Below are 23,057 nucleotides of genomic sequence, written 5' to 3' on the forward strand. Positions count from 1 at the left end.
CCTGGAGATTTCTATCTGGATGCTCCCTGGCATTTCAAACCCACTCATCTAAAGGGCTACATTCCCTTGGCCCAAAGGTGCCTCTGTTAATGGCTCCACTCCCCTTCCAGTCCTGGAGGCTTGAAAAATGGCCTTCACTTGTGGTTTTACTTCCACATCGTTACTCTCTGTCTGCATCCCATTCATCACCACATCCCGTTCATGCTCTGCTTTTAGTTTGGAACAGAAGTGATGCATCTTTCCTCCGTGCCACCAAAGTACTTGCTTGCACTGCATTTCTATCTTGCTTTGAATGGTGTTTATGTCTTCTAGTCAGTCCTAGATTGTAAAGTCCTCAAGGGCCAGAATTATGTATTGAAAATTTAAACTTAAAAAAATAAAATTTAAAAATGCCAACCACATAGATGGTCATATATACACGTAATATACACAGGAGATCTGAAGGATCAATATCTAAAATGCCTACCATCTACTGGACAATAGGGAAATGATGATGAAGAAAATGAGGCTCCATCCTTAAAGTGATCACTGCCTAAACAAACCGACGTTGAACAGAGGTGATGATACTTACTGCAGAGTACATGATAAGTTTTCTGTGGTTTGATGGCTGAGTTGCAATCTTCATGTGATTAAGGATCTCACTGACCAGGACACCTTAAAAAAGATAGACCAACAAGAGAGCTGAACCAAACATGGGCTTACACTTTTCATTAATTCCTACTTTGCGATTCTCCCTGCCATCATTCTCAAGTCTTAAGAGACGAAAAGCAGTAACTTCAGTTGAGCATCTACTGTGTGCTTTACATGATTTTACTGAATCTTGACTTCTATCCCGTTTATAGTGAGAAAGCTGTGGCCCAGCGACACACAGGGACTCAAGCGCAGGCTAGGCAAGGAAAGTTGGATTGGCACACTCAGGGCCCTACTATCCCCAGGTTTTGTTAAAGCTTGAGATAGGAGGTTGAAGGACTTGGAAGGAATCACCAATGGCATTTTTTTTTCAGACAGTCGTTAGCTAGTGCTCTTCTCCGGGGCAGCCCTGAAATGACAGCCTGGCCTGTACTCCTTTACCCCTCTTGCTTCTGCTCTCTGGTAGTCAAACCTGTGGGAGAAGGCAGCTTTCTGGATGTCTGTGCAGGTCATGGACTGTTTTCTGTGGACTGTTTCTCTAGGCTACCCTGGTATCACTATTAGGGGGCAGCCAGCATCTTTCATCTGAGGGCTCCACTTGTCTTCAGTAGAGGAGAGCTCCTGCCCTTCATCTTTGTTGTTCCTGAGGTGGTGAAGGACAGGTACACAATTCAGAGTCTTCATCCTCTTGGCAGACACTGAAGGCTGAGAGGTATCTTGGGGTGCCAGGTGCTGTCTTAGAACATGTGGCCCCAGGAACTTCCACAACCATCACCTGAAGTCTTCTTATATTTCTGGTGCTTGCTTGCTTCCTCCCTCCCTCCCTGTTTCCCTCCCTCCTTCCCTCCATCCATTTTTATTTTAAAGATTTATTTGTTTGAGAGAGAGGGAGAGAGAGAGAGAGAGAGAGCACACAGGAGGGAGGAGCAGAGGGAGAGAGAGAAAGAGAATCTGAAACAGATTCTATTCTGAGTGGGGAGCCTGATCCTGGGCTTGATCTCATGACCTGGAGATGACAACCTGAACAGAAACCAAGAGTCGGAAGCTCAACTGACTGAGCCACCCAGTTGCCCCGGTGGTTTCTTTACTACACATGTACTCTCCCAGCTTCAGAATGACGTGTTTGTTTTTGTAAAGAGCAGGGCATGGACGTTAATAGACTATCATTCTAGACTCTGTGGTCTACTCAGCAAACACCACACTGAGCAGTTACCATGGGCCAGATACTGTGTGAGGTGAATCAGACTCCTGCCCTCAAAAAGCTCATAAAACAGTTCAAAGAGACTGTTTATTCATCTGTATACCAAGAGGCACAATAAAGGGTTGATTGTGAAGGGAGGTGTTCTGTGCTTCCTGCAGATGCTGGGACTCCCTTGACTAGGAATGGAAGAAGCTAGCTGCACATCTCCAACAGGTCTAGACCACTGTGTTTCAGAGAAGGTTGCTTTCTCAGAGTCCTTTAGGGGCAACATCATTACCTATCAGCAACTTGGCCTTCAATAGTTGCCTCTGTAGCAGCCTTCGGTGTTGATAATGGGATATGACATCAGCTCTTGGTTCTGCAGTGATTGTCCATTTTTCCCCAGAAGAAAACTAGCACTAACTACCACAGTTACCCCCTAGGCTCTGTCATGCCTATAATTATGTTTTATGGGAGGCCAAACTGAGGTTAGAGACATTCAATGACTTGTCCAAGGTTCCACAACATGTACACAGAGGGGCTGGACTTCTCTGAACCCAGCATGTCTTAATAATTAGACTACACTGCAGCATAGGCTAGCTTCTAAGTTCTCTGTGACATCGTTTATTAACTGCATACACTAGACAAAATATCACTGACTACAAGATATAAACTTCCCTTCCCACACTCTTGAGCTACAGCAGGGGCTGGCATACTTCTTCTGTAAAGGGCCAGACAGTGGCTTTGTCAACCATATGGTCTGCCATAACTGTTCACTCTCGGGTGGAAGCCCAAAAGCAGCCATAGCACTACCTACCTAAATGAGTGTGGGCTGAGTTTCAATAATATTTTATTTATAAAAAATAGGCAGCAGGCTGGTTTGGTTTGCAGGCTGCAGCTTACACCAACCTGTGGTGTACAGCAAGAAGAGGTTTACAGTAATACAGATATGACCAGCCATATATCATAAATTCCTAAATGGACCTTAGGAATTTTTGTGGGGTGTGTGTGTGTGTGTGTGTATGCATAGAAGGAGGTGGGTGGAAGCGTGCATAGCACCAAATTGTGTCATCCCTAAAATCAACCAATGAAACAAAAGTTTTGGCAGAGATGGGAAGATGCCAGTCAAAGTCCTGATGTTCCTGTGTGCCTCCATGTCACTCAGACAATACATGTTTTCTTTGCAGGATTGTGTTTAGCTGCTTCATCACCCAACAAGCACGTAGTTGACAAATCTCTTTGCCTAGCCAGATCCAAACAATAGGCTGGACTTGGGTTTTGGCAGGAATCACTCAGGAAACAATTTCCAGGTCAATCAATACTCTGGACTTCTCCAGAAAATGGGACAGGTGCATTCACACAAATACCAGCCTTTAGAGTCTGACACCAAAACAACACCTTAGGGAAGAGCTCTTAACCAGCAATCTAGTTTAATGCACTGATCAAATGGGGAAACCGGACCAAGAGGGGAAGTGACTTCTCTGAAATTCAATGTTTAATAGTCAAAGGAAAACAAAAAGAGCAAATGTGAACCAAATGTGAGGAAACCCCCAGTTTTTCTTCCCATACAGACATCTGCATCTATTATTAGACTATTCTCAACCTCTGCCTGGCTTTCCCTGCCCATTTCTTCACCATTTCTTGCATCTAGAGACGGGCTTCTGAACTTTGATGTTTCATGAGGTACCTGGGGCTTTCATTAAGATGCAGATTCTGATTCAGCTGGTCTGGCTGGGGTGGGGTCTGAGATTCTGCATTTCTAACCAGAGACTTGGTGATGTTGCTGCTGCTACTGCTCCTATGGACTGCATTTTGAGTAGTGAGGGGTGAATTTCTCAGCCCATCATGGGGGGACCTCCACTAAGAGCCCTGTCTCCACCATTTCATGTGGCTTGGGATTGAGTCATACCTTGGTACCTGGTAGTTGAGGAGTATGACGTGGTGTATGTGTAGCCAACGAGGCCCAACTTCTACCCTCCGCCCCTTCTTGTTTAACACATCAGATGGGGCTGCTGCCTGGGCCATGTCCTGAGTGAACATTTGCCCAGTCTGGTCCAACAGCCAAGATGTCTTTGCCTCTATGTATCCTCCCGGGGGCTCTGCTGAACTTGTCCTGACCCCACAGTGAGTAGGGTCTGGAAATGGTTGGAGTCCTGATGTGATTGCTCTGGTTTTCTCAAACTTTCTAGACTATTTGACTTGGGACATCTCCTGTGGCTTAGAATTTCTTCACTCTTCTGTCAATCTGACATAATGGACTTCATCTTATTCTCCATCCTTACTTTAAATGTCTACATTAATAATACCTAGACCTGATGCCCCCTTTGGCGTCTTGGCCTACCCCCCACCCCAACTACTCTCAGAGGCATCAGCATCTATTGCTGCCCTGCCTGGTCCTCATTTCTTTTTTCCACCTACTTATCCTGATTCTAAGAGCTGGGCAGCCTTTTGCCTGGGTCTACTTTCAACCACAAATCCAGTGCATTCTTTTTACTTTTTTATATACTCACCCCCTTGCAGTCTAGATTTCTCTTTCTGCTTGTGAATTCCATAGATGGACAGGATGGACAATTCTGATAATTCTTTCAACTTAGTCATGGTGTCCTCTGTGGCCCAGGAGGGTAAAGTGAAATTGTGAACACTCTGTAGCAAAGAAAAAGGAAAGCAAATGTGTATTTTCATTTGTTGACTTTCTCGTCCTCTTTCTCTCACAGCATCTACTGGGTCTAGCCTTTCTTGTCCAGCCATTTCTCTCTAGGAAAACTTGACTTTGTGATAAGGAGTGGTATTGATTTTTCAGAAGGGAAACTCACAGAGACTGATTTGCTCCTTCCTACCAAGTCCATAGCTTTTGGCTTCAGTGTGGGTCCAAAGGGGGATTCCTATTTTGCAGGAAGGGTGAGGTAGGGCAAGAATGTACCTCATTCCTTTAGGAGAGGTTTAGAAATCTATTAACCTGTAGGGAAGGTGACACTGACAGGGTTAGATGATGTTTCTGCCAAAGATGAATGAGTGCCCTGAGAGGACAGCTGGGAGAGGCAATATATTTCTGGAGCTTTCAGTACCAGACCCTCCAACTCCCAGCATCTTCCAGTGTACTGACTCCTGGGGAAAGTGCACTGTACACACAGTAGGCTCTTGGTGAATTTTGTTAAATGGATGAATAAGCTGTACAGCAGGGCAGGTATAGACTTTGTGCCAATATTTATTACTTGCTATGGACAACTGATTAAGAATCCCCCAGATTTGGGACACCTGAGTGCCTCAGCAGTTGAGTGTCTTGCCTTTGGCTCAGGTCATGATCCAGAGTCCTGGGATCCAGTCCTGCATCGGGCTTCCTAGGAGGAGCCTGCTTTGCCCTCTGCCTATGTCTCTGCCTCTCTCTCTGTGTCTCTCATGAATAAATAAATAAAATCTTAAAAAAAAAAAAAGAATCCTCAGATTCGAAGACAGAATTGAGAGAGAGAGAGAGTTCTTGAAACAGCTCAAAGTGGAGTGCCTAGGGAGAAAATATGTAGGAGAGAAGTGAAAAGGAAACCTGCACCATAGCCATATCATGGAACAGCTCAGATCAATCTGTAGTAAGGAAGAAAAAAAAAAATCAAGATTTGAAGCAAAATGTGAGCTCTTCTTTCTTTTTTTTTTTTTTTAAAGATTTTTTTAAAATTTTTATTTATTTATGATAGTCACACGCAGAGAGAGAGAGAGGCAGAGACATAGGCAGAGGGAGAAGCAGGCTCCATGCACCGGGAGCCCGACGTGGGATTCGATCCTGGGTCTCCAGGATCACGCCCTGGGCCAAAGGCAGGCACCGAACCGCTGTGCCACCCACGGATCCCTGAGCTCTTATTTCTACTGGAGAATCTTTTTTCTTTTTTAAAGATTTGTTTATTTGAGAGAGAGAGTGTGTGTGCACATGCTAGAGCATGAGTGGGGGGAGGAGCAGCAAGAGAGGGAGAGAGAGAGAATCCCAAACAGGTTCCAGGCCCAGGGCAGAGCCCAACCTAGGGCTTGACCTCATGACCCTGAGCTCAAACCAAGCCTCAGATGCTGAACTGACTGAGCCAGCCAGGCAGCTCTGAAGAGTCTTTTATAAGGCTAGCTAGTCTTCCTTGAAACAGATGCTAATGATAGAGTGAAAATATCAGGAAGGTCATGTGAAGGTCAATGAACTCTGTCATGGAAGGGGGCAAATTGTGTCATTTGTTACTAAGTTACTATGACCCTTAGACCCTCATGATGAGCTCGAGATTAGAGGTGGTTAGAAGTCTTATGGGTGGTGAGAATTTGGCCTTTGGATTCAGTGAACCTGGTAGGGAAAACAGGATTGTAGAGCACTCTTTTTGGCCAGTAGATGGTATATAGTGAGTGAAAAATACTTTGTAGCCTTGAAAACCTCAATGGTAGGTAATTGATCTAGCTACAGAGGTTATTTCATATGTGTGTATAGCAAAGAAGAGATGCCCAATAAACCAATTTCAACACCCTGGCTTGAAGTTGGCTTGCTTATTTCTATATCCAGAAATCAGGTACTGTTTGTTTGTTTGTTTGTTTTTTTGGTCTGTCTATATAACAACATTTCTTTTTTCAGTAAAATCCATGACAGGAGCCCAGCATTCCTGACTGACTGAGAAATAAGTAAATGGCAAGCCATAGAAAAAAGCAATTTTGCCTGCAATTTGCTAAAGGGTGAAAACATAAATAATGGAGAGAAAAAAGTCAGAATTTTCAAGTTAATATAAAGAAGTCTTGAATTATGTTTCAATGTCAGAGGAAGCAGAATTAATATATCTGCCAAAAAAGTAAAAGAAAATGTATTCATCTGTTTCAAAATTGGCATAAATGATAAAAATCAACTGCAAGTTAATCTTTGATATTTTTTCTCTTACCTCACAAAATAAAGGGTCATAGACTTTAGTCCACATTCCAAAAAGGTCCTGGGTATGGTATCCTGTCAATGTTGGCAAGGTTTCTATAAAATCCTGAAACATACACAGACAGAGAGAACATTGCTACATTACAGTCTCTCAATTTCAGCATTCTTGATATTTATCCTTTGAATAAGAGTTAATGGTCCTAGCCCCTTAGCCTCATTAAGGCAGAATTATTTTAGATTTGCATTTATTCTGACCCAGCCATGCACTTTTGTCTGGTTCCTTCTGGCACACAGGTATAGGATTAGAAAGGGACTGGCTTCTCTACTGGCTTGTGGCCCCACACAGGGAAGGGGATCAGAAAGTGATGACTGACTCTTATTAAACGTTTTAACCCATTGCTATCACCAGCCACTGGCAGACACATTTCTCCCACACTTTTAAGAAGCTGGAACTTCATCCTTTGTCTTGGCTCTCACACTCCTGTACACCACTAAATGACACGATTTTTAACCTTGTAAGGATGCAATCTCTTCTGGAATTCCTCTGATTTGAGAGTCTCCTCTGTAAGTTCTTTAAAACGGGGGCAGTCCCGGAAAGGCAGGTACAGTAACTGAGGACAAAAGAAAAATCATAAATTCTTTATTAGTCAGAAGAACTTTGCTAAAGAAGCTGCAGCCATATTTTAAACCACATTAGATGCAAAGTGACCTGAGTAAAAGATACACATGTGTTTTGAGCTGAACGGAAACTCTAAAATTGAGGGAAAAGAGATAAATGGTCTGTATGTAGGTCTTAGATAGTAGGATATGCACCCAGAACTGAGAAGGTTTTTTCCTTTCATGAACTTGCCTAAATAGGACTGTGTTGTTGGTAAATATTCATACTTCTTGGTTTTCCATGTTGATATAACTATTATCTCACTTTCTACTGGACCTCTTACATTTCTAGCATGAGATACACGTGTGTGCAAATGCATCCCACCCCCCCCAACATACATGTGAGTAAATGCATCCCACCCCCCCAACATACACGTGAGTAAATGCATCCCACCCCCCCAACATACATGTGAGTAAATGCATCCCACCCACCCCCCTCCAACATAACGTGAGTATACAGAAATGAATGAGAGGTTCTGGAAAGAATCTTAAGAGATGGATTAACCATTCATTGACTTAAGTTGGGGTCAAAATAAGCGCATATACTAAATATATAGAAAAATGTATTTTAAAACCCATTATAAGGACAAAGGGATGAGTTTAAACTTGACAATCCTCTGTAATCTTAACTATAATCTGTAGGTTGGTGATCCTCAGCTTATTTTGTTGCTCTTACTTTTCATTTGCGTCTTGTCTTGTATTTCCAGCCCTTGGTAGGTATCACTACTTGGCTGTTTCTCTTCTTCCTCAAGTTTCACATGTACAAAACTGAAGTCGGCTTCATTTTTAACCACTTTACCTCCGTAATCTGTCTACTTTGGCCAAAGGTAAATTTTATCATCCTGTTTCATAGACTAATCAGCCTTGCTTGTTTACTTTCAAAAAAATCCAAAATTCAAAATAGACTCTTCATCTTCATATTCATGGTTCCCTTCCAGGCTAAACCATCATAACCTGTGTTCAACTGATGTAAGAGCCACTTGGTCAGTAGGCATCCACTCTTTCCATCTTTACAATTCATTCTCCGTATCACCACAGCTACCCTAATCCTTTTCCTTTTATTTTTAGAAACACAAATCTCTCTAAAGCATTCATCAGATCATGCCATTCTGTAGTTTATAATCTTCACTTGGAATAAAATCCAAACTCAGTAAACCCTAGAGATCCCTGCCCACCTGTCTTACTACTGTCCCCTCACTTTTCTGCACCAACACTGGGGCCTCCTTGTTGTCCCCTGACCTCACAGGCTTAGGGGCTCTGCAGACTGTTCCCTGCCTGAGACCTTGTCCCCAGGGACCCCTGCCAGGCTCTTCTAGCCACTCTGCTCCAGCCATGAGCACATTGCCTTGCTTTATTTCCTTTGGGGAACTCATCGCCATTGGAGATTATTACTATTTTTTTTTTACTTCTTTATTGTCTATTTCCTATAAAATATCAACATGAGGGCAGCCAGGATCTTGTTTGTCTTGTCCATTGCTGTGTTGTCAATGCCTAGAACAAAGCCTGGCATATCAGCAGCTGCTCAGAAACCTTTTTAAAAATAGGTTGCTTCCCGATTCTGTGTCATTTGCCTTATTCTAATTTCAGACCTCCATTTCCTCATTCCTGAATTGCTTTCAGCAGTTATTCTCCGAGGTTCTTGTATCCTCTTCTTCCAAACCATGGTCAGACAGATGCCTCACAGCACCACTCATCACGCATGCACAGTACTGAAGAACGAATGTGCACAGGTTTCTTTGATGTCCACGGCTTGACATCTCAATTGCCCTATGTGGCTTTCCAATTTTTCCACAGAAGGGATGGCACTACGGAGGGAAAGGCCCAGGACTATTCATTTAAAGGTCTAGGTTTTAGTGAATTACTCGACCTTCCTAGATTTTAGTTTCCTCATCACACATGAGGCTGAAAATAAGTGGGATAATCACCTCAATAGCTGACCAACATTTTGCCATTCACAAAAATCTCTTCCATTTCTTAACTGGGTTTTCACAAATTGTCACGAAGTAGTTAAGTAGGGAACTGCTGTTCCCATGTCACAGAAAAGGACACTAGTGTAGGGAGGTGACTTCAGGTCAAGTGTCTGAAATGGTAGTTGGCTCTCCAATCTGGATTTACCTGGCTTTAAATCCTTCTTACAACACTGCCTCTCCACCTCAAGATTCCTCCTGGCTATTAACTTGGGAGTCTCCTGTCTGTGCCCAACATAGTTAGTCAGACATTTTCATTGCTCCTAAATAAGAACTCTGAACACAGAAGGGCAAGCCCTCTGTATATTCACCCACTGCCATGCTTTTGGGCCACCTTCTTCTCCCTTCCATCCCTTTCTCTGAGGCCTGTGTCAAGCTCTCACTCTCTCTGTGAAGACTCAAATGGCTACCCTATGGGAGCACCACAGGCATCCTCTTGTCCATTCCTCTAGCAAGCGTACCTGGCCCTTGCGTCATGGCCCACCACTTTGTATCGTGGTTTACACAGGTCATACATGCAAATCTGTTTTCATCAAATGGATGATAAATTAGGGAAGAAACTTAGCCTCATATTTCTCTATGGCACTTAGCACAGCCCTGGGAATAACTTTGTATTGATAAATTCTTTCTTCTTTCTCCCTCACTCCTGTTTCTCTTTTTCTCTTTTTAAATATTTTATTTATTTATTTGACAGAGAGAGAGAAAGCCAGAAGCAGGGGGAGTGACAGGTAGAGGGAGAAGCAGGTTCTCTGATGAGCAAGGAGCCCAACGTGGGGCTTGATCTTAGGACCCTGAAATCCCAACCTGAGCCAAAGGCAGATTAACCAACTGAGCCCCTCAGGCTCCCCTCCCTTTTCGTTTTCTAATAGCCCCTATAGTCTCTTTACTACATAAATTAAATACTATCTTTCAGGACTAAGGGTTAAACATCTACCTTGGTCAACATTGGCTAAATTTGGTGCTGCTGTACAGTGTCTATCTAATGCAGAAAAGGTTGTGGCAAAGTGATTTTTTTTTCTTTTTGGAAGAAAATATTCACAAACTCCTAAGAATACGGATCATCATAATACCTCTCCCTTGATTCTGGGAAAGAAAGAGGTATGAATATATCTTGCTTTTTCCAGAAACATCAGAAAAAGTGGTTGGAGTAGACTTACCTAGAGTGAGGTTGACAGGGTCAGGCTGTTTCTACAAAGTATTTGGGAAAGATTCTAATGTCATCAAATGCAACAGTTAAATAAAATATCTAAGTGTACTGGCAGGGAAAAGAGGATAGAAGCCTACCCCAGGGGACCCTGGGCAACAGTGTGGGTACAGAAGTCATGCTAAGCCTCAGCTACAGAGATGACCCAGTCATACTTACAATGGGACTGTAGGGGAGTCATGACCAGTGAATCCATGATCAGTGCAGAGCCCAAAGCGGGGCTCGATCTCACAACCCTGAGATCATGACCTGAACCAAAATCAAGAGTCTGACACCCAACTGACTGAGCCACCCAGGCACCCCTCCTTTATATAGTCTTAAATTCCACACCTGGGAGATTAGTTAGATTTATTTAATACCATTTAAAACCAAAAGCAATTCCTCTGAAAATGTTAAAGAGCTTTTCGTACATCCTACCCAGTGCAAATAAATTTGAGAATTTCTCTCAACTAGCCTCTTTTAGGCAACTTGGTTATAGTACTGGTTCTCACACCTGGCTATCCACTAGAATCATCTAGGGAGATTATTTTAAAAGTACTGACGCCTGCATCCCAACCTCAGAGATTCTGATTTGTTATAGAGTGTCCTAGGTGCCAGGATTTGAAACATTTTTTTCAGGTAACTCTAATATAATAACTTTGAGAACTATTAGTTTACAGGGAAGGAAATTACTCTGGAATGAGATAAGTCTGGTTCTGGTCTCAGTAATAATGCTTACCAGCTTTGTGGCACTGGGCCTATTTTGTTTATCTCTCTGAGTACATATTTCTCTGGCTATAAAAGGAGAACATAATGTTGTCCATTCAAGGTTGTTATGAAAGGTAAATATGATGACATATATCAAAATGCTGGTCACTGACTATGTACTCAAATCTTTCTTTAATCCCCTATCTCAGAATGGGGGTTTTCATGTGAGGAGGGGTATTTTGTAGATAGAAAGATCTTAGGATATTCTAGAGGGAGGAGAACCCTATGTGGGGCACCAAAAGCCTAGGAATTGAAGGTAGAACAAGGGGGACTGTGTGTGTGTGTGTGTGTGCGCGCACACACACATGCATGTACATGTGAAGGTGGAGGGGGCAAATCGCCATTAAAAAAAAGATTATTTATTTGAGAGAGAGAGAGAAAGCAAGCATGTGGTGGAGAGGGGCAGAGGCACAGGGAGGGAGAAACTCAAGCTGATTTGGCACTGAGTGTGGAGTGTGGAGCTGACTTGGGGCTCAATCCCATGACTGGGAGATCATGACCTGAGCTGAAACCAAGATTTGGCCACTTAATCAACTGCACCACCCAGGTGCCCTCATATTGCCATTTGCTGAAAGGGTGGCAAAACAATGTGGATGATAAAGGTCCACACTGAAATTCTGTTCCTGCTCTCTCTTGCCTGGGGCTTTCTATGTCCTACTTTGTCCTTCATATGTTTATTTAGAAAAGGATTAAGATTGCACAGACCAAACAGTGTCCAGACCTCCAAACCCACAAGTACTGGGCAACCTGCCTTCCTCCTCCTAGGCCAATGGGATGTGCAGGCTTTTCCATAATACTTACCCGATCTTCAGAAAGAGAGAGTGTGTGCACTGGGATGGGCTGCCAGGGTAGGCTGGGATTCCAGATGCTGATACCCTCTGGAGGAAACAGGCCTGCAAGGTTTGTCATAGCACTCATCAACGTCCGATCAACATCCGTGCTTTGAATATAAACCTAGAGTAGGAAAATCAAAGGAGATTCTAACTGCTTGGAACTGTGGGTTTATCCCTGGGGAATGAAGAGCACATCTGAGAAAGGCCAGGACCCTCACACCAAAACATTAGCAGACATCTGGTAGCAAGCATCATGATATCTACTATAGAAGAGAGAGTATTATGAGAATGCCACCCTGGTATGTCAATAGTTGAATTGACAAAGAGACCATTTAAGTGGTGGCTACTTGCTAAGCCAAAGTATTTGCCATAGGTGTCCATAAAATTTTCAACTTAGTATTCATAAATTTTTTAGGAACAGAGTATTCATATAAAGAGGAGTACATTTGGGGTGCCTGGGTGGCTCAGTCGGTTACATGTCTGCCTTCATCTCAGAGAGTGATCGCAGAGTCCTGGGATCCAGCAAGTCAGGCTCTCTGCTCAGCAGTGAGCCTGCTTCTTCCTCCCCCTCTGCCCCTCCCCTCCGCTTGTACTCTTTCTCTCTCATAAATAAATAAAATCTTAAAAAAAAAAAAAAGAGGAGTACATTTGTAAATAAGATCTCTGACTCGTGTAAGTCCCTTGGGAAATAGGCAAAGCACTTTTACAAATGCAACATCATGCTAAACTCTTTCAAGGACAAAGGTTCCCATTCTTGGCTCCCCAACTTGCCTGTTCACGTTTGTAGGACTCATTCAAAAATTTCCCATATCTTTTCTTTATATACTGTCCAAGTTCATAATGCTGCTCCATGCCCAGCTACAGGAACAAATAAAAGCAAAAATCAGCGAAAGTGAATTCTGTGCACTTCATGTATGATCTTATCTCTCCTTACTGAATGCGTAGAGCAAACCATGGTGTACTTTAATAGTTCCACAATAACAACATAATTGTAAATGCAAACAAGAAAAAAGGGTTGTAATCTTTAACCATGACTCCTTGAGAAAACTTATTCACCTTCTTTAGCACCTAACATAGAGCACAGTTAATAACTAGTGATTGATCTAATTTAAGTAAATGGTTCATCTCTAGTGTGGAACATTACTTGCTCATCTTTGTTGGTAGAACGTTCAGGAGAGCTGGTTGACCACATGGTGGAGAGTTGGTGAAGAAACTCAACCATCTAATAAGAGGTTGGACTTGGTTAATCTGAAGATCACTTTCACCTTTCAATCACTTTCGGGGTATGATAATTTTTATCTGCACAGTTAATTTATGCCTTGTTCATGAAAAACGAGAGCCTGTTACCCAAAGTGTGGTCTGGGGATCAGCAGTATTAGCATTTCTTGGAAGTATGTAAGAAATCGAATTCTTGAGACCCATCTTGATCTATGAAGCCAGAACCTTTGGGGAGTGGAGCTCAGGAACCTCTTTTTAACAAGCTTACTAAGATTCTGATGGATAGTAATTATTGAGGAATGTTGCTTTAGTTCAGTGATCCTCAAGCATCAGAAGAAAAATTATCCAGGGGTGCTTGTTGAAATGAAGATGCCTCAGCATTTCCCTCAGAGATTTCCTGCTTGTTAGACCCCAGAGTGGCCCTGGAATCTGCATTTTAATAAGTGTGTTGTGTGATTCAGATCCATGTAGTAGAGTGTCATGCTTGAGAAACACTGCATTCAAGTCTGTCTTTAATCTAAAATTTTACTAGAGCTTCAGGAGTCAGAGAGGATGTGGTCACTAGAGCTTCTGCTTGGTCCCACTCATTCATTTGCTTGTACTCCTGGCTCCCATGATCATCACCACCCTTCTAGGATGGGGAAGGAGGTAGGAAAAGAGTAATGTGTACTTTGAGCTTTGCTAGTTTCCTGGATGACATGGGTAGTTAAAGAAGTAGGTACTTTGGGCCTAATTTGTTGTACTAACTTATAGCTGAATTTTGACGAAAGAATCATCTTCTATAGAGCAGTGGTTTTCAAATGTCAGCATGCACAGAATCACCTGGAGGATTTGTTAAACCAAAGGTTCCCAGAATTGAAGCCCAGAGTTTCTGGTTCAGTGGGGAGGGCCAGAGAACTTACATTTCTGACAAATTTTCAAGTAATGGTGATGTTGCTCATCTAGGGATCACACTTTGAGAACTACTGACCTAGAAAGCTATCACCCTTTCATTATATAGATTGGAAGTACCAGGCCAAGGGCTGGAATTTGAGCTCTAGAACCTTGCTACTTCCAGGAGTGGCCAGGTACCAGCACCACTGGTGTCACCTTGGAGTTTGTTAGAAATGAAGACTCTTAGGCCCATGTCAGACCTGCTGAATTAGAATCTGCATTTTTTTCTTTATTCCTCAAGTTTTATTGATATATAATTGACATACATCACTGTATAAGTTTAAGGTATACAGCATGCAATTTGGTTTACATATATTGTGAAATGATAAATTATGAATTTAGTTAGCATCTGTCCTTTCATAGAGATACAATAAAAAGAGAAAGAAAAAGAACCCAAATTGTTTTTCCTTGTGATGAGAACTCTTGAGATTTATTCTCACAGCAACTTTCATATGTATCATAGAGCTGTTTTATTCGTAGTCATTATGCTGTACATTAAATCCCTAGTACTTATTTACCTTGTAACTGGAAGTTTGTACTTTTGACTGCCTTTTCCCCAATCTTCTTCTCCCTACCCCCTGCCTTGATAACCAAAAATCTGATCCCTTTTCCTATGAGTTTGGTTAAAAAAATTTTTTTGATTCCACATATAATTGAGAATCACTTATAATAAATATAAGTATTTGTCTTTCTCTGTCTGACTTATATTACTTAGCATAATGTCCTTAAGGTTTACCCATGTTTTCACAAACAGCAGGATTTTATACATTTTTTATGGCTATAATATTTCATTATATGTCAATACCACAACTTCTTTATTCATTCTTTTGTTGATGGGCACTTAGGTTGTTTCCATAGCTTGGCTATTGTAAGTAATGCTGCAATGAACAAGGGGTTGCAGATATCCTTTGAACTAATGTTTTCATTTCCTTTGAATAATAGAACCTGCATTTTAACAAGGTCTTCAAATGGTACATTTGTACTTGGAAGCTTGAAAAATACTGCTCTAGGAAAATTTGATGGCTAGTCAAAAGACTCCCAGAAGGAGAATCCAGATCCCCACAGTCTGAAAGAATCTTAAAGTCTTCCTGAAAAGCAGAACATGGGAACAAGAGTCTCCATGTAGCCACAGGTATTAAGAAGTAGCCCTGAGTTTTTATTACTGTTCCCTCTTTTAAGGAGCCAGAAGCTGAGTAGGTTATGCTGAGAGGAGCTCTGATCAGGGGGTCAAAAGATGCTGACCTCAAATAGCCTCTGTGGGATTTCTCCTCTATGAAACACTGTGGTCGAGTTAGAGAAGTGGTTCTCAGACTTGGCTGCACATTCAGAGTCAACTGATCAGCTAAGGAATTTCTGAAAATCCCAATGTCTGGGCCACACTCTATATGAATTAAGTAAGAACCTTCCTATTTTTTAAAATTTAAATTCAATTAGCCAACATATAATACATCATGAGTTTCAGATGTAGTTTTTAATAATTCATCAGTTACATATAACACTTATGCTCATCACATCATGTGCCCTCCCAGACATCAATATTTTTTAAAGCTCTCCATATAATTTCAATGTTTAGCCCAGACTGAGACCTATTGGTTTAAATGTTTGGTTAAATGTTTAGAGATAGTCAACTCTAAACATTCTACGACATTTTCTTAATGTAATTAAACAGTGCTTTGGTCGGGACAGAAGCCATACACATGGCCTTGTGGCTCCAAATAGAAGAGCCATCTACTCTTACAAGGGAAGGGAGTGGGGCACTGCAACAGTGATTACAGATGCCTTTGTATTTCCCCTACCCAACCCTTCTCCTTTTGTGCTCTTTAGGAGTTAGGGCTCCTTATGTTTAAGACCACTTAAAAAGGGGATCCCTGGGTGGCTCAGGGGTTTAGCGCCTACCTTCGGCCCAGGGCAAGATCCTAGAGGCCTGGGATTGAGTCCCACATCGGGCTCCCTGCATGGAGCCTGCTTCTCCCTCTGCCTGTGTCTCTGCCTCTCTCTCTCTCTCTCTCTCTCTCATGAATAAATAAATAAAATCTTTAAAAAATGTTTAAAAAAAAAAAAGACCACTTAAAAGAAGGTTCAATCCCAGTGTATTCCGCTGATAAAAAAAAAATCAAATTTGGTATCAGCACTTCCAGAGGAATCCTGTTTTCCTAACCCTGCTGATCCAGTTTATTGATTACAAGGTGGTTTTCTACTTCCTCAGGTGGAAGCAGAGAAACTCAAGAGCTAGTTTCCAAGGACCTCTTGGCTCTCTTCAGCATCTTTAAGCTCATGTATTCGTCTATTGCCATGCACAGTTCTTATGCTTTAATAAAGCCAAATAGGGCAAAAAAAGATCAAAATGGGCAATTTTATACAATTTTCCTCCCATTACTAGTCATGAGGGGTGACTTGGTTATGATCAGAAATTATTGAAGTTAACCATTAGTGCTTCACCTGCCACAATCAAAGCACACTTTAGACACACACACATACACACACACACACACACACACAAAACTCTCCCAAATCTGAGTAACTAAAGTAGTTCTATGGTTTCAATGTATTACAAACTCCACATAGTTTTCCATAAGACTCATCAGCAACCTTTAGCTGAAAATCCAACCAACCTGAGTGAGTTGGCCAAATCCTTGTGGCCATGAAGCTTCCTTAATGGGATCATTTGGGAAGGTCTCAATGGGACTTCGATCTCCATGCCTAAACACCTGAAAAGAGATTGAGACAGTAATGTTACAAAGTTCACGTTGGTGTTTTGCCTCAGTTCATCCTAATAGATTTTCTTTCGAACTGCTGGTTCTCAACCTTAGGATGTGGCTAGGGCATCAGGATTTTAAAGACCTCCTCAGGTAAATATCAGGTTAAAAACTACTGTTTTGGGATCCCTGAGTGGCTCAGTGGGTTTGGCGCCTGCCTTCGGCCTGGGGCATGATCCTGGAGTCCCAGGATTGGGTCCCATGTCGGTCTCCTTGCATGGAGCCTGCTTCTCCCTCTGCCTATGTCTCTGCCTCTCTTTCTCTCTGTGTCTCTCATGAATAAATAAAAAAATAAAAATCTTAAAAAAAAAAAAACACTGTTTTAAGCTCACTAACACTCTGTTTCAGGTAGTGTAAGTAATGGTCAGTTATCAGAAAGCAGGTGAGCCACACATGGAGACTGGTTTGTATATTGGGGCAAGAAGGAGCACAAAGCTTAGCAAGATTATTTTATTGCAGATAGACTCTGATGAGAAGTATTCTTCCTTAATGAATGGTGTAAAAATTCTTACATATGACAAAAATAATAGCTCTTAAATGCCACATACAATTTATGACCATCCTGAGCCAGTGATTTATTAGTTTTTAGGAAATGAGGGATAAAGGACTTATGGTTAGGGAGATTAGAAAAGCTAATTCTTAATACTTTAAGAACATATTTCTGGATTAGTATGCATATCATGCTATTTTGATTGGACATTTTCCTCTTTGGGGAGAGTAGTCTGGACTTTCAAAACCTTGGTGTTTTGTAACTCCAGTATGCTTTCTGAATAAAATATCAAGCCAAATACACAGTTCTTTTACAAGCAAAAGATAAAACATGGAAAATATTCAAGAAATCCAAGATGAAGTCTATACTGATGCCAGCAAACATTTTTTTAAAAGACTTTATTTATGTATTCATGAGAGACAGAGAGAGAGAGAGAGAGAGGCAGAGAGATAGGCAGAGGGAGAAGCAGGCTCCATGCAGGAAGCCCAACATGGGACTCAGTCCTGGGACTCTGGGATCACACCCTGAGCCAAAGGCAGACGTTCAACCGCTGAGCTACCCAGGTGTCCCTGGCAGCAAACATTTTTAATACAGAGGAGGGCTGCATAACATCTTGCATTATGAGATTTCCTGCACTTGTCATTTACATTACCCAGCTAAGATGCTCCAGGAGACACAAAATATGGAACAGACTTAAATTTTAGGCTGTAAATCCCATCTATCAGATAGGATTCCAAGAAAGTTAGGGAGACTTATAGGACCTGGGTTGTATCTCTAGTGTATAAAGAAAACTTATTTTTTGGATCCCTAAACTGATGAGAAATTAAAATCTCAAGCTACAGCAAACAGAGAGAACATGGTATAGTGGATCTTAAGAAATCATTTTGGTTAGGTAAGAAACTATTGTTGTGAATGGTTCCTTCATAGTTTGGAAGAAAGGCTGCATAGTCTCAGAAATTATCAAGGCTAATCATTAGTGCTCTTTCTTTCTTTTTTTTAAAAAAGATTTTATTTATTTGAGAGAGAGAGAGCAAGAGCAAACATGAATTGGGTGGGGGAAGAGCAGAGGGAGAGGGAAAAGCAGGCTCCCCACCGAGCAGGGAAACTGGGATCATGACCTGAGCTGAGCCAAAGGCAGATGCTTAACCAACTGAGCCACCCAGGAGCCCCTCATTAGTTTTCTTTCTATAATCTAAACATACTTTAGACTTTTAAGATCCCAGGTAATTGTGAAAAATGCTTTCTTAGATCTGAGTAACTAAAATTATCGTGTGGTTTTAGTGAATTATAAATCCTACCATGTTTAGTTTCCAGGGTTTCTCAACCTTAGCACGATTGACATTTTGGGCCGGATTATTCCTTGTGAGGGGCTGTCCTGTTCAATGTTTACACACCAGATGCTAGTAGCAATCCCTAATTGTGACAACCAAAAAGTTCTCCAGACACTGCCAAATGTGCCCTAGGGGGCAAAATCATCTCTCTCTCTCTCTCTCTCTCTTTTGTATATATTTTTAAATTGGAGTTCAATGTGCCAACCTATAGCATAACACCCAGTACTCATCCCATCAAGTGCTCTCCTCAATGCCCATCACCCAGTCACTCCAACCTCCCACCTACCTCCCCTTCCACCACCCCTTGTTCGATTCCCAGAGTTAGGAGTCTCTCCTGCTCTGTCACCCTCACTGATATTTCTGAGTGAGAACTGAGTTAGCCAAAGGGAAGTCAGATGAAAGACACTAGTAAAATAATTTACAACGCTTCCTACCAGTCTGTGACCACAATAAGGTTTTTTTTAATGCTTGCTGTGTCCTAGAAACTGTTTTAAGTGCTTGTCAAAATTTAATCCATTCATCAGTTTTACAAAGGATTTACGATTATTATCTTCATTTCACAAACAAGTAAATCAGCCCTAGTTAAGTGACCTCCTCAAGGTCACATAGGGTGTACATGGTACAGCGGAGATCCAAACACAGACTATGTGCCTCCAATGCCAGCCTTCTTAACCTGTGTAAGAGGCTCATCTCTCTGCTAAAGCACACACCTCAACATCCTATCACTGGGTGATCTGGGATCTGGGGTTTCTTAATAAACTCTAGTCTTTTCCTCTAAGATTGGAAGCTCTGTGTGTTGGGGTGGTGGTGGTGGTGGTGGTGGTGGTGGTGTTACACTAAAGGAAAATAAAACCTTGATGTAAGAAACAATTCCAAATACTATTTAAAAAATAAAATTGCGATTATGCATCTAAATGACAATATGGCCTGTGCAGAAAAAGAAGTGCAGTCTTCTTAAAGGAGAGCTTTTTAAATAGCAGAGCCCTGGACCATAATCATAGACTTGAACAGGCTTTCTTAGTCTGTCCCTACAGGTCAGGAATAATTGTACTCCCCTATATTTCAATAGATTTTAAGGGTTTTTGAGGTAGTGGTTCAAACATGCTGTGGGCTCTTCAGAAGGAGTGTCCAACAGAGACAATTAATAAACCACCTGCCCCCTATCCCCAGACCCCCACCTCCCACCAGAGTCTGGAAATCCATACATATTAATTTTGTACAAAACCATGTGCACATGCACATATCAGTGAGTGCTCTCAAGTGCACGCATGGCCTTCTTGAGCTCCTAGAGTTTAGGCTGGAGCCTCTGGACTGTGCCTAGGTGCTCTTGTAAGTCTATTTTAAGGCAAACTTCTTAACTGTTGCTCTGCCAAATTTGTAACCTCTGTTCTCGGTCCAGCATATGCCATGAAATCCTTTAGAAACCTAAAAATATAGGGTCAGCAGTAGGACTATTTTGCAGTATCAGTGATAATTGCAATAGGAAGATATCCAGGAGAACAACCCTTTATGTCTGTGCAACCTCCCATGGTTTTGTACAATCTACACACCTACAGCCCCCTCCCCCGTCCCCCCTTCCATTCTCACAGCTCCCTGAGACTAGGCTGGCCCTATCCTGAACAAAGAAGGAGACAGGTTGAAAGAGATTGAATGAGCCATCCAGATCTCTACTTTTTGTGAATGCTACCCACTGTTTTCCTCACCACATCACATTTACTTCAACCTTTTAGATCATAGGTAACTTTTTAAAAAAAGAACCACGATTTGGTACCCCTACGAATGATCCTTCTCCATCGAGTAAGGAGATTTGGCATGTTATAGCATCCTACCTGTTCTGGCCCTGCCCACCTCGATGTTATTACCTTACACGCTTGCTAAACATGCTTAGCCACAGAGCCCCTGCTCTTCCACACAGTCATTGTTCCAGCCTCAGGGCAAGGATGTTCTAGTTGCCTGGAACTTCCACTTCTAATCCTGGTGGTCACTAAACTCAGGTCCCTCCTGAAAAAGGCAACCAAGAGAGTTCTCCCTTGACCTCCCATACTCACCATGCTTATTATTTTCTCTCCAAAAAGTTAAAAATAATGATTCTCTAAGAGTTTTCTAGGGGACACTGGAAAAAGAAGGAGGTGGATTCTTTGGTCAAAGTCTAGGAAATACAGTTCACTACTAAATCCTTTCTTTTAAAGCCATAGCATATATCAGAATATTAAAGACTAGGAAGCCCTGCCCTTCAGAGACCTGAAATACAGTTTAACCCTCATTCTGTTCCCAAGACTGATTTGCCTATTGAAACCCGTTTTTTACGAAGCAACTCCTGTTAATAACTCATCATACTAGCATTCCGTGGGACACGCTTTGAAAAACCTGTTTTAAAAGACTGTGTGATAACTCTGATAACTCTGTTTATGAGAGAGAACAAGAACAGGACAGTTTCTTGCTCTTTCTGCCAAGAATAGCTTTTCAGAATTGGGGAAGATTTATTTTTCTTGTATCATAGAGAAACAGTGTGGAAACTAGCTGCTGATCACAAGTCTGTACACCCAACCTCCATGGGGAGATCTCAGATCCATGTGCTGGCTTAAATGCACATGGCGGGAATGGAATATGTACCATGATTAGGGGTGTAGCCTCTTTGATCGTACAGCCTGGATTCAAATCCTGACTACTCCATGATTACTGTGTAACCATGGACAAGTTGCTTAACCTCTTTGAATCTCACTTTCTTTATCTATAAAATCGAGGTAGTAAGGTTTTTATAACTTTATAGCTTTATAGAACAGTTGCCAGATGTAGCAAACCAAACTACAGGATGTCCAAATATTGCATGAAACATCCTTTATGCTAAAAAATTATTTGCTGTTTATCTGAAATTCACATTTAACTAGGTATCCTGTGTTTTCCTAGCAGCCTTACTTTACAGGGTTGTTTGAGGGTAATGTGACCTATTCCATATTGAACCCTCAGAACAGTGCCTGGCATATAATAAGCATTGAGTATTGATCATTTATTGTTATGAATGTTACCACTTTAATCAGAGGCACCTTTTATTTCGGTTCTAATAATTTTCTAAGGATTTGCCTGGGTATGTGATTTAACCATTTATAGTCAAGTATTCTCTATAATTGATAAAAAGAAGAAAGTAGCATCTTATCGCTTAAGTCCTTGGATAGATACTGTTTTGTAAGGGCCAGGAAATTGTATTAAAATGCCCTTTATCTACCACCGATGGAGGAAAACCTTGGTAGGAAAAAATCGTTAACATTATTAGCCTTGTGTGATAATTGTTAATTTTTTTTAGCTCCAAGAGTGTTATCTTTGTAAGGTTTTTCTTAGGGAAGAAATAATGTGTTGTCCCTGAACACATGTTAACTAAGAGTGAAGGAGGAGAAAGGAAGCCCGCAAGTTTAGTAGTCAAGGGAAATGAGCCTGCACTGTAGTAAAACAGGGAGAAAACATATCACATGCAGTTAACTTAAAATTCACTGTAATATCTCAAAGAGGATTACGTCTCAACTTGTTATAGAATTACAGTGTTGACAGTGCAACTTCTGCAGAGTCCACACATTTGCTTAATATACGTGTTGGCAAGGAATCCATGCCATGAATATATGTAAAAGTCCAAAAAAAAAAAAAAAGTCCAACTTGCGTGGACTTCTCTCCAGAACGTACAGGACACAATTCACTTTTTTTCCCCCCCCAGCACTGAAGGCTGACAGCTTGGTAAATCATTTGTAAATAAATTGATGATATGTTTCTCTTGATTCTCTGTTTCTCATTTGTTGACTCATGACCTAGTAAAGATTTACTGGACTAATAATCATAATTTGCATAATCATATGGTTATAAATTTTTTCCTTAGAAGGGAAAGAAAGGAGTTCTGAATACTGAGGAAATATATATATATTAATATAAAAATATAAAAAATATATAAAAATAAAATACTGAAGCTGAGGAAATAGGAACTTCATGTTTTTTAAGTAAAAGATGACCTCCCTGCAAATTATAGAAATAAATTTTGAGTGTTCTTAAGTAAGAAAATTTACTTATTTATCAGCATATTTTCACTCTATAAAAAAAAAAGTGAGGAAGAGAAAGAGATTGAGAGAGCGGGTGTGAAAGACAAAGAGAGGGGCAGAGGTAAGGGAGCCGGTGAGTGAAACAGAATAAGAGAAGTAGGGATACAGAGAAAATCACAGACGGGGCACCTGGGTGTCTCAGTGGTTGAGCATCTG

At 41.4% G+C, this 23,057-nt stretch overlaps 1 protein-coding gene across 8 annotated transcripts in view; it reads right to left on the reverse strand.

Annotated features, from left to right (window-relative positions):
• ACP3 (acid phosphatase 3) overlaps positions 1–23,057 on the reverse strand; it is a 59,603-nt gene that overhangs the window by 34,874 nt on the left and 1,672 nt on the right. For all 8 annotated transcript variants that reach the window (XR_013361263.1, XR_013361262.1, XR_013361261.1 and 5 more), the window contains exons 2-8: positions 16,858–16,953; positions 12,866–12,952; positions 12,063–12,215; positions 7,199–7,297; positions 6,700–6,792; positions 4,321–4,453; positions 572–654 (exon numbers count right to left, since the gene is read on the reverse strand). Coding sequence is in view for 4 of the 8 variants with exons in the window: in XM_077865178.1 (XP_077721304.1) it covers positions 572–654; positions 4,321–4,453; positions 6,700–6,792; positions 7,199–7,297; positions 12,063–12,215; positions 12,866–12,952; positions 16,858–16,953 (744 nt within the window). In the remaining 4 variants the exon portion in view is untranslated. The remainder of the gene's footprint in view (positions 1–571; positions 655–4,320; positions 4,454–6,699; positions 6,793–7,198; positions 7,298–12,062; positions 12,216–12,865; positions 12,953–16,857; positions 16,954–23,057) is intronic.

This window comes from Canis aureus, chromosome 22, assembly GCF_053574225.1.
Source record: "Canis aureus isolate CA01 chromosome 22, VMU_Caureus_v.1.0, whole genome shotgun sequence".
Lineage (NCBI taxonomy): Eukaryota > Metazoa > Chordata > Mammalia > Carnivora > Canidae > Canis > Canis aureus.